Source organism: Eublepharis macularius, chromosome 12 (genome assembly GCF_028583425.1).
Source record: "Eublepharis macularius isolate TG4126 chromosome 12, MPM_Emac_v1.0, whole genome shotgun sequence".
In the NCBI taxonomy this organism is placed as follows: domain Eukaryota; kingdom Metazoa; phylum Chordata; class Lepidosauria; order Squamata; family Eublepharidae; genus Eublepharis; species Eublepharis macularius.
This window is the reverse complement of record NC_072801.1, coordinates 63,575,845-63,588,074: the sequence shown is the minus strand read 5'-3', so window position 1 is coordinate 63,588,074 and position 12,230 is coordinate 63,575,845. Positions and strand designations below refer to the sequence as shown.

At 46.0% G+C, this 12,230-nt stretch overlaps 1 protein-coding gene across 1 annotated transcript; it reads left to right on the top strand.

Moving 5' to 3' along the window:
- The first annotated feature begins 519 nt into the window (after window positions 1-519).
- On the top strand, window positions 520-11,550 carry HIRIP3 (HIRA interacting protein 3). Its single transcript, XM_054992313.1, has 7 exons — window positions 520-626; window positions 2,935-3,055; window positions 3,200-3,341; window positions 4,825-5,843; window positions 6,216-6,390; window positions 8,319-8,417; window positions 10,213-11,550. The coding sequence occupies exons 1-7, from the start codon at window positions 559-561 to the stop codon at window positions 10,356-10,358; spliced, it is 1,770 nt and encodes a 589-aa protein (XP_054848288.1). The 5' UTR covers window positions 520-558; the 3' UTR covers window positions 10,359-11,550.
- The last annotated feature ends 680 nt before the right edge of the window (window positions 11,551-12,230 follow it).

The following is a 12,230-nucleotide window of genomic DNA, read 5'->3' as shown; positions in this document are numbered from 1 at the left end:
GTTCTCTTCGTCAGATGCATGGTACAGAAACTGGTCAAAAATGCCATAGAATGCACCCACTAAAGCAGCCATTTCCTCCAGGGGAACGAATATCTTTCGCCCGGAAATCAGTTGTAATTCCAGGAGATCGCTAGCCTCCACCTGCAGCATGACAACTATATGTCATACTAGTCAACCAGCCCAGGCATCTGACGAAGAGAACTTGATTCTCGAAAGCTTATTCTACAATAAAATTGGTTAGTCTTAAAGGTGCTACTGGACTCTTTTTGATTTAGTTCCCTAAGGAGCCTCCTTAGCAAAAAAAAAAAGACTACATTTCCCAGGGTTCAAGGCGGCTCTCTAGCTTCCTTCCCATTGGCACCTTTCCGAAAACCACCGTCTGCAACTGCGCAATCACTCTTAAATCCGCGTGACGGATCCGCCCACTCGAAGCGGAACTACACTTCCCATCGTCCAGTGCGCTTTCTGCTCTTGCGGCCAGTTTCGGACTACATTTCCTAGTAGTCCTTGAGGAGAGAAGCATCCTGTTAGGTTGGAGGACTCCGTTGGCGGGAAGGGATGGCAGTGGCGGAGCAGAGCATGGAAAGCTTCGTCAGGGGTCTTTTCCAAGGGAGCCCTGACCTCAGGTAGAAGTCCCTGACACCTGGATTCCCCCTGATGGTAGGGTTGCCAGCCTCCAGGAGGTGGCTGAAGATCTACCGGAATTACTAGTGATCTCCAAGCCATAGAGATCAGTTTCCCTGAAGCTCCATCCACTCCTCAAACCCCACTCTCTCCAGGCGCCACCATCCAGATCTCCAGGAATTTCCCAGCCTGGAGCTGGCAACCCTCCGCTGGGTGGGTGGGTGGGTGGGAACGAGAGGCGCTGTGAATCAAGGACTCGGGTTCTCTGTGGGCCTTAATTGGAGATTGCTGGCGGCGCTCCATGGCAGTGATGCTCAGTGTGTGGGGAAGCTGCACGTGGCTCTTTGACTTGCCTCCTGTAGCTCTTCTGAACACTGTTCATTCCCCAGCCTGGCACCTGCCCCATATTCCAGGAAAGTGGGCAGAGCTATGTGGTTGTGGCTGGAAGGTGCTTTAGGGTCGCCAGCTTTCGGTTAGGAAATGCCTGGGGATTTGGGGGAGAGGGGGTTGGGGAGGGGCAGGATCGCCGGTGGGATATAATCCCATAGAGTCCGCCCACCAAAGCAGCTATTTTTCCCCAGGATAATTGATCTATATCCTGGAAATCATTTGTAATCCTGAGAGATCCATGAGAGCCAGTTTGGTGTAGTGGTTAGGAGCAGCAGGACTCTAATCTGGAGAACCAGGCTTGATTCCCCACTCCTCCACTTGAAGCCAACTTCAAGTCAGTCCCAGCTCTTTGGAGCTCTCCCAGCCCCACCTACCTCACAGGGCAATTGTTGTGAGAATAATAATAACACTTTGTAAACTGCTCTGAGTGGGCATGTCCTGAAAGGTGGCTTATAAATCAAATGTTATTATGATGTCCCACTGGAGTTTGGCACCCCTTGGTGGTTCCCACCTTGAAATGATGGAGGGGGTGAGGGGAGTGGCAAGATGTCCTGAGCTGTGGACCTTGTGCCTGGGGTTGTGTCCTTAATGCTGTTTATCAGAAGAAGGAGGCAGCATAGTGTCAAACAAGAGAGCAGTTTAATGTCTCAGGTTCTTTGTGTGTGGAACTGCAGTGAGTGACCACAACTTGCTTTCTCCTTGTTCTTGACCACACTAAGCCCTAGAGTGGATTAAGGCAAAAGCATTGGCTCTGATACAAGGAACGGAGTTGTCAAAAACACCAATGGGGATCTTCTCCAGCTCCTCCCTCCTTCTCTGTAGCCTCCAAGCTCTCATCCCAGCACCTGATCAGCTGTTGGGGGGAGAGCAAGTTGGCTGCAGAGAAGACAGTAAATCCAGCGCATGTGGCAGCCACCTGGGAAAAGAGCAAGTGGCAAGTGGGGTGGGGATGACTTTATTCCCCTTTTTCCACAGCTGCTTGCTTTCTCTGGGCACTTTGGCAGTCCCAGTTTCTCACCTGAGCTACTGTGCCTCATGTTGAGAGAGCTAGAAGGCTGAGAGGGAAGCAAGACACGGAAGGTTCCATGCTGGTGGGGTGAGACAACCCTATATGTTCAGAGGTACCTTCGTTAATATAAAAGGTTACAGTTATATAGCTAATATTAATAGCTGTATCTTATGTTCTTGTAGATATGTGTTTGGGGTGGTACAGGGCACGCAGGAGTCAAGCAGCTTTTTTGCTTGATGGTGATTTTGAATGTGGCTCTCCGTGAGCTGCAGAGTCAGTATCGCTGCAGTAGTTTATTTACATTATTTATCATCCACAGATTACACAGAATAAGCCAATACAATCAATAGGGTGGGGTATCCAATAAACAAGGCAATAGGATTTGCCTCACAGAAGTCTGCAGCCAACCAGAGATCTGAAAACAGAGGTGAAGCAAACCATAAGGAGTAACAAGACACATTAAATGATGAAAAAATTGCATAGTAGAAACCTCCTTACAGCAACAGATAGTATGGACTATATGCAGTGGTATAGTCTACCTTGCCTAATGTATTTGCAGTGGAACATGGATAGCAAAAATAAAAGTGTGCAGAATGATTTGGTCTTTATGCTGAAGAAAAACCCAACCAGACTTCACCTCATATCAGAGATTTGCGCAGGGAAGCGCTTTTAGATCAGAAGGCTTGGATTCCAAGGCCTTGTAAAAGGCGGCCTCTGCAGGATTTCTAAACTACTGGTAGAAAGATGCTGAACGCTAAGGAAGAGATCCTGGAATCCCTTTGACTCACACCTGAGATGACACTACACTAGCTGTAGCTTAACTTCCTAAATTCATTTGGTACATATAATTTGGTGGTGTAAGATGTGAACATTTAATAAATGCCTGCCTTGCCACTTCTGACCCCTTACAGCGTCCTTACTCACGCCATTGTGCGGAAAAAATATCTCGCCCACACTGGGAAAGAGGTTTTGACTAAAGAGGAGAAAGATCGACTCAAACGGCTGATAGAGAAGGAGTTGCTCCTGTTACAGGTACAAGTAGTGATGTGAGGAGTGGGGGGGGGGCGGTGATGCTTCATTTCAGGGAACAGCTTAGGTGGAGAAGAAAGAACCGTGCCATTTGTGGAAGGGAAGATGATCTAAGTCTTTCTTTTCCCACTCCATTCCTGGTCACAGATTGATGACTCTGGTGAAGAAGAGTCAGTGCCCTTAGCCACTTTTGGGAGGCGAAAGAGACCCATTTGTGTCTCTGATAACTCTGAAGATGAGGTAGAAAGCAAACATGAGCGGAAGAAGCAACGAACTGCGAAGGTGTTGGGTAAGTGGCAAGGTTCTGAATGTGAACCCATTCTCTCCTCTGTAAATGCTCCTTGACCCAGTGAGCGAGAGGGCTGGTTTCCACCGTTCTTGGCAAATGGCACGTGAGATTTCCTGAAGGGTGGCCTTACTGTGGAAAGGAGCACTTGCTTTGGTCTGTCCTGAAAACACAGCCAGTCAGTTTAATTAACTGAGGAAGGGGAGAGATTGTGGCTCAGCAGAGAGCATCTATTTTGCATGCAGAAGTTGCCAGGTTCCATCCCTGGCTTCTCCAATTCAAGGCTTTCAAATAGCAGGGGAAGACTGTTCTCTCCTTAGAAAACCTCTGCTGGTCAGAGTATGCCATATCATGCTAGGTGGACAATCTTGATTTTTGATTAGTATGAGAGAGAATAATTTGTATACGACAAGAAGAGACAGATTGCTTGTCTCGGTTGCTGTTCTTTATTCAGCAATGTTCTACTGAAATCTGTCACATTTTTATAATGCTGTTTTGTTTCTAATATGTTTTAAGATTGCGACATTTGGTGGGGGAACAAAACTTGAAAACTCTTTTCCCCTCACTTGAAGAAAATGTTGATGGATTGTTGAGGTACAGCTGTCTAGGGAGGATTCTGTAGTCCGGACGACAATACAGTAGAGGGAATCTCTTTATTATAGAGTTTATAATTGTATTTCATCACTAGTTGAAAAATCAAAAACTGAAAGCTGAATTTCTAACTATAAGCAGAAGCCTTTTTTGCTGAATTTGAAGTTACTGCCCTTTTTTAAGGATCCTCATAAAAGTCCTTTCTCTGCTTTCTCTACTTTTGACGTGTAATTTGCTTAATTCATTGGTAATGAGTTCAAAGCTTGGAGATTAATAGAGCTAATGATTTATTAATCTGTTAGAGGTAGCCCTAAACTATGTAAACTATAGGGAAAGGGCCAATCTGGACATCTCAAAGAAGTCCAGACAGATTTTGCCCTTCCAGGGAGCATGGCACTGTCGTTGAATGCAATCCTGCATCAAAAACTCCCTGCCCATGGAAAGCTTATATGTCAGGGAACAAGGGAGATAGCTCCACGTTTTCCATGATCTGGTAGTTTTCTGCATGCAAGATGTTTGTATGCAGAGGAAGCATTCAAGTATGTCGTTTCCCCCACTGCATTCTAAAGTGGTATAATATCACCCTTAGGCTGCCACTGTCGACTTTTTGCCAGCCTTCCTTGGTTTGGGACCAGCAGTGGAGAGGATATTAGAAAGGAAAATCAGCCAAATGCACTGCTTTCACAGAGCTGTTCTGCTTTATGGGGCCAGCACTGTGGAGAGTGCACACAGGAGCTGGTGTGCTTTGCCACAGTATTACATGCCTGGAGCCATTTGCAACAATTTTTATTTGCCACTGAATACCAGATGAGGTACGAAATTCCAGAGCTAGCGTATTGGCTCTTGCCTTGCTCAAGGCCTTTCCTGCTTTTTGTTGCTTATTTTTATCTTTTAGAATTTAGTTCTGACGAAGAGGATTCTGGGATTGATTCCAAGAAGGCCCAAGTCTCTCGTGGCCCAAAGCATACTGGGAAATCCACAGACTCCTCTGACCATGGAGACTCCGGAGCAGAAGATCACACCGATAAATCTCATGCTTCAAGGGAGAAGCCGAAGACACAGAGGAAGGTGGCCGGTTATAAACACCAAAAGAAAGCTGCAAGTGTGGCAGAGTCAGAGCGCGATTTGGATGAGCCTGAGGACAACGGCCCAGTGATGAAAAATGCATACGTGACCAAAACCCAGAGGGCAAGCAGAGAGAAAGGGGAGCCAGGCAGTGATTTGGAAAAAAAGGAGGTGTTTAAGAAGCAAGTAAAAAAACAAGGGATGAAGAAGGCACAAGGGAGGGGGGCGAGCAAGAAGAAACTGGAGGAAAATCAGAAATGCAAGAATCCAGTGAAGCGGCAAGGAGGGCACAAGCCCAAGAGAATTGTGAGCAGAAAAGAATCTGGAAGCGAGACAGAGGAAGGGAAGGGCTCCGAACAAAAAAAGGAGGGAATACTGAATTCCAGTGGCAGTGAAAACGAGTCCCTAAGCGAGGCAGAGCAGAGGGGAAAAGGGAAAAAGCAGTCTCAGAAAATAACTGTTAGCAGCAATGACTCAGAAAGCAGCTCTGAAGAAACTGCAGGTGTGAATCAGGGACAAAAACGGTTGTTAAAAGAGAGAAAGGTGAAGAAGGAGGTGTCTGGGAGTGAATCTAGCCAGGAGGAGAAAGAACCCAAAAAGGAAGGAGCAGAGAAATCCCAGCAAGAAAGTGTCAGTGAACTAGAATCGGCGAGTGATTCTGAGGATTCTGGTAGTATATCTTTGAGAGAGGTGAAAAACAAACGCCAGCAGGAAAAGGGAACACAGAAGCCCCAAAACAGAAGTAACAGCAAGGAGGAATCAAGGAGGGAATCAGATAAGGAGGACGAGCACAGTAGCTCAGGAGAGGAAGACAGTCCCAGATCATCCAAACAGCAACATCAAGGAAAGGTAAGGTGGTTTGAGCTGGGTAATATCCAGAGTTCATTCTTCGTTACCATGAGTCCCTACCCTCCTCCACATGATGCATTTTCAGGGTGGAGAACCAAATATTCAAATGTTCTTCACGTCACTGAAGTATTCTGTATGTATACAACACAACTTGCATGCTAATGAGAAGGTTCTAGGTATGTTTCTTTTCCCCCAGGCATGTTAGTTTTATATTATAGGAAGTATTTTAGGTAGTGGAGAGGTTTGAAACATTGGATTATCCCATCTGCAGTCAGATGTGGTACATCCCAGCAATAAGTATGGACACCTCGGTATCTACTGGGTTGAAAAGGATCTCTGGTTTTCATCATCTGCCATCCACAATTGTTGCAGAACAAAGAGCATCACTCTGCAAAGGGCGAGGATCACCCCTCAATCCAACGTCTGAAGCGCTACATCCGGGCATGTGGCATGCGCAGGAACTACAAGAAACTGCTGATGGGCTGCCGTTCCCGCAAAGCTCAGTTGGAGGTCCTGAAGAGGGAACTGGAAAACATTGGTCTAAAAGGTAAGCGAAAGGTGGGTGAACTGGACAGAATCTCAAACAGTGGCCTGGAGGGAAGTGTTTTCCTAGGGAGGTGCTTAAAAGAAAGGTCCCAAAACCACATGAAGGTGCCTTATTACTGGCTCAGACCAAGAGTCCATAGTAGTTCTATGTTATCTACTCTGCCTGGCAGCAGCTCGCCTAAGTCTCAGGCCGGGAAGTGTCTTTTCCAATACCTTCTATGTGAGATCCCTGAAACTGGAGATGCCAGCAACTGAATCTGGGACATTCAGCATGCGCTCAAGCACAATCTCTTCTCATTCCCTGTCTAAGGGGATAGGGGCACAGTTGGCTGTGCTGTGTTTATGCTTTGCCCCCCGCCCCAATCTAAAATTCTGTGTTAAGGTAGTCCATATTTTGACCACCAAAAATGAATTCTGCAGCCAAACTATATGAATTATTCAAGTCAATTTTTGCTTATTTTGCTGCATTCATCTGAGTAGGATATGTGGTTGGCATGCAGAAGGAACTGGGTTCAATCACTGGCATCTCCGCAGGTAGCAGGAGTTAGGAACAATCTTCCTTTGCCAGAGGCCCTGAAGAGCCCTTTCCAATAAAAGCAGACAATACTACGCTAGGTGGACCAATGAGATGTCTCGATACAAGGAGGTTTTATATGGGGAGGGACAAACAGCAGTGCAGAAAATTTTGTTTACTTTCTGTTCAAAGATTTCACCAGGTGTTCCTTGCATGTGTGTTCAAGCTCCCCCTCTCCCAAAACCTTAAGTGCTTGGTACTTGTTTTGTTCTTCCCACCTTCTACAAAACTGAAACCTTTCAGAGGCAGCTTTCCCTGTGATTTATTTGTTTATTATCTTTATAGTCCATCTTTCTCACTGAGACTCAGAGCAGATTACATAGTATAAGTCAATACAATCACTATGAGAAGACCTCTAGTAACCAATGTCCTATGTCTAGGATCACAGAAACTGGAATAAGCATAGCACAGAGGTCCCCACTATGTGGTGCTCATGGGCACGGGGGGGGTGTGCTACCATCTGTCCTGGTGCCCACCAAATGTTTTTAGAAAGCGAGTGTGGCCAGATGGGGCGACTGCCCAGCACAGCTTCTGATTGGCTGCGAAGATTAAAAGAACGTTGTTTTGACAGCAGAGTTCTATTCTTCTCTTTCCCGGTGTATTTATTGTGTGTGTGGGGGGGGGGTCCCTGGCCTAGCATATTAGACATGATACAGAGTGCAGACATAATGCAGAAAAATGATATTACATCAGTGGAAAGTGCAGTGACAGCAGGATAAAAATAGACTGTATATGCCATACACAATGTATAGTTTGCAGTCCCTTTGTAAAGCACCTGCTTGAACTGTTATGTTATAATATACCCCTGTTACCTTTATAGAAAAGCCCTCTGAACAACTCCATTTTATATAGTTTACAGAATGATGTAAGCGTGGGAGTCCTCCTCACCTCCCCGAGCCAGGTATTCCACAAGGTGGGGACCACAACAGAGAAAGCCATGTGTGGGGACAGTTACTGATCTTGCCCATTTGCTACCCCTGTTGAATATCTGTTTGTCACGCAGCTATTAAAAGCACAGTGTTTCTCTTGGGGAAGGGAAGCACAACCTTATTTGATTCTAACCAATTTTATTATAGCATAAGCTTTCGAGAATCAAGTTCTCTTTATCAGATGCCTGATCAAAACTGGGCCCAGTTTTGATCAGGCATCTGATGAAGAGAACTTGATTCTCGAAAGCTTATGCTATAATAAAATTGGTAGTCTTAAAGGTGCTACTGGACTCTTTTTGATTTTGCTACTACAGACTAACACGGCTAACTCCTCAGGTTATTTGATTCTGTGGCCATTTCTGGGCTTCAGCATTTGGGGAGTCCTTGCCTCACTTCCAGTCCATATTTCCCCTCAACTTTTCACAGGGACGCCCTCTCTGGCCAAGTGCAAGGCCCTGAAGAAAAAGCTGGAAGAAGCTGCTGAGGTGGCTTCGCTTGATCTCAGCAACATTATCGTTACAGAAGGTAATAGTGTTTGGGGGGAGGAGCCAAAGAGAAGGGGTGTGGCTGACACAGGGGGCCGGGGTGGGGGGGAGCCCAGAAAAATCTAGTTATTCTTGGGTGTGGTGGTAGAGAGTGCCCTCAAGTCATAGTGGACCTATGGCGACCCCAGGTGGGGCTTTCATGGCAAGAGATTATCAGAGGTGATTTGCCACTGCGTGCCTCTGCAACCCTGGTATTCATTGGAGGTCTCCCATCCAATTACTAACCAAGGCCAACCCTGCTTATCTTCTGAGATTGGACAAAATTAGGCTCATCTGGGCTATCCAGGTCAGGGCTATTGATGGACTGAAAAGGGGAAATAGGACATTCTGGGGGGCGGGGGTGGAAATTAAAAGAAATATTTCATGACAATACTTTCTCAAAGTCTACTTATGGATACATAAATTTTCTAACCATCTTACAAAAGGTCACTCACATTTTACTGTCGTGTCTAGCATACATCTCCTTTTCAAGTCCAAAGGATGCATTCAGCCTTTTGTGTTGATCATTAAGAAAATACTAAAAGATATATTTCTCAGATTTGGGGTTTTGCATGCTGAAGAAGGCCCCAAAAGAAGTGGGGTATGCAAAGAATGATTGAAGCCTTTTTGAAATGTGGAGTATGGATGGGAGAGAATAATAATGATGTAACTGCAGTGGAGCCCTGTGGTGCAGAGTGGTAAGCGGCAGTACTGCAGCTCAAGCTCTGTTCACGACCTGAGTTCGATCCTGGCGGAAGCCAGGTTCAGGTAACTGGCTCAAGGTTGAGTCAGCCTTCCATCCTTCCGAGGTCGGTAAAATGAGTACCCAGTTTTCTGGGGGTAAAGTGTAGATGACTGGGGAAGGCAATGGCAAACCACCCCGTAACAAAAGTCTGCCAAGAAAACGTTGTGATGTGACGTCCCCCTGTCGGTCAGTAATGACTCGGTGCTTGCACAGGGGACTACCTTTACCCTAACTGCAGTGGAAGGCAGCAGGGAGGAGAGTGGGTGTGGCTTAGAATAAATTGGAGAAGACCAAGAGTGGATTTGTATTGAAGGTCCATTGAACTTCAGATCTTGTGAATGGAGCCCAAATAAATGGGTTATGTTCAAGCACCTAGACCATTTCCATGCAGGTTCTCTATCTCAGGTTCAATGCTGTCGGGAAGCATAGTTACGGACTATTTGTGCACCTCCCAGGATTTCCCCTGCTTTTCTCCAGTCTTTCCCAAATCCGCTTTACTGTGAAGTTTTGGGAAAGATCACAGTAAAGTCTGAATAGCTGCCATGTGAGTGGGAAAATTTGGATTTTTGTGCTTGCATGGCAGCCGTTCTCTGACCCCATCCCTGCAGAGGCCATTTCCTTCCCCCACCTCTGGTGGGCTTTTTAAAAAAGTCAGCAGTTGTGTATCAATATCATATTATAATAGGTGTAACAGGCTGTCTGAATTTTCAGCTTCCATTTTTTGAGAATGGCTCCTTCCATTGCGGAGATATAAGGGGAAAGGCAATGAAAGCAGCAAGAGGCTTTTAAAAAATGAAAGCTGGGAATTTAAAACTGTTAGACATAATGTTATGATGATAGTCAATTGCTGATTTTTTTTTGAGGCAGTGAGGATAGCTGCGGCCAGGGGACCAGGGTAGGAAAACCTGCCATGTGGAAGCCTCGTAATGTTTGCCCTGTATCTGAATTTTTATCAGCCACACAGATACCACACAAGCCTGTCTCCATGGGGAAATCACCTTATTGTGTCCATTCACACAGCTTTCCTCTCACCTTGCTTCCATCCCTACAGGCCGTCCAAAGCGCCGTAATGTCTGGAGTCTCTACAGCAAGCCAGAGGAGCCAACCAGATCCCCAGAGGGGTCACCCATCCGCCGCCCTTCAACAGATTGGTCCCGTCTTAGAGGGGTCATCAGTTCAGATGATGAAAGTGATTGACTCTGAGGTGGAGGGGAGGGCAGCGGGCAGTTATGGGCCATGAACCTCACTTTGAGGAGAAGGGAGAGTTAAGCTAAGAATTTTCATCTGATGACCAGCAAGATGCTTCTGGATCTTCTTAGTCCCTCTCTGGTTGCTTGAAATGGTGGTGAGGAGAAGCTAACCACCTTATAGTGCTGATTTCCCTTAACAGGAAGACAAAAGCACAAATGTTTATGTTGAGCATAGAGAACTCTTCCCTTCTGAAAATACACCTGATGTCAGAAGAGCTGGGGGAGAGGGGGGGCAAACAGTCCCTTGTGATGCCCTAAATGCATAGCACCTAAATCTATGCCTGCACTGAAACTCTGATTGAGCAAAAAGCATCCATCCTCACATGAAAAATTCTAGAGGAAAGGGTGCACATGTGCAGAAGTTCTTTAAATATTTGTATTGTTTCTCTGGTTTTGTCGTCTTTGGCTGTATTCCTAATAAATGCTCAAAGGCGTGAGGGGGAAGGGAGTTATTTTCATGTCAGATGTAATGTTACGGCATAGGATGGCACATGAAAATGGCTGTGCCTGCCCCTCCTTTCCCCTTACTTTTCTCCAGTACACTTGGAATCAAGTTTACTTTGCATGAACTATAGTTTGTATTTACTTGGCAAAGTTTACAGTGTGTTCTTCTAAGATTGCAAGCCAAAGTCTGGAACTAGTTTGCCGTCTGGGACAGGAGGGGAAGCACAAATGATAACTTAGCCTATTTGGATGTAACTGCAAGATGTGATTTGTACAAACATGGAAGGTGCTTGTTCACTTGGTGTTGCTCTGAGGCAACCCATATTCTGGGACCTGGCAGACCTCCCCTCCCCACCCCCCCCACCCCAATTTCTTTTGCTTCAATCAAATATTGGCCGTTTTCACACGTCTTACGAACTGTGCAGACTCACGCAAAACTTTCAGAACAATGGCATCTTCCTGGCACGATTTCCTGTCATGACTCCCGTGAATCGCGCCACAAACCGGTGTCATGACGGGAAATGGCACCAGGAAGAAGCTGTCATTTCAAGAGTTTTGTGCGGCCGGTAAGATGTGTGAAAAAGGACATATTCAGATGGAAGGACGTATATGTACCTTTGTAATGGGGAGCACATATTGTTGTAAGTGTTGTGGAGATTTTTATGACTAAAAATAAAGTTTTTTATATTTGTTAAGTCTTCTATTGAGGCCCACCTACTTTAATCTCTAGACTTTTGAAGGGCAGCCCTCATGATTCAGTATAATCCAGTATTTCACATGGAACTTGGGTTCCTGAAGACTTTCTGCAGTTTAGCTTAAAAGAGCACGTTTCTAGATCTCATGAAACAAACACTCCAGTGTGCAGAGAAGAGAGCCTCTGGGGCATACGTGCTTCTTTCATGTGCAGTATGCCAATAGCCTGGGGGTTATTTCTGTGTTGTGTTGTCCTGTACTACAGAGGAATTGGAGTGACTGACATCCTGTTTGGATCTTTCCCATCAGCTGGGTGCCAGCACCATGCAATAAGTCCTGCCTGCATGTTCTTCACACACATTCTCCACCAATGTGAGATCATGCCACAGGGCATGGGTGAAGAGGCCCTTCAAGGCCTCCACTTGTATTCTGGCCTTCTCTTGTGTCCTCGCTTGGGACTCTGCTTGTGTTACTGCAACATACTTCGGCAAGACTTTCCCAGCTGCTATGGAAACTAAAATGTTGGAATCTAAATACAGCATAGGTTTGGGCATGTGGGTGAGGCATAATTGCAAAACAAGGACCCTGTGGTACTTCTCAAGAATGCAATGTATGGGGCATAGGGTAAGGAACGGCCTTTGGCTGGAGGCGGCTTTCTGGTCCATGTAACCCAGTATAGGCT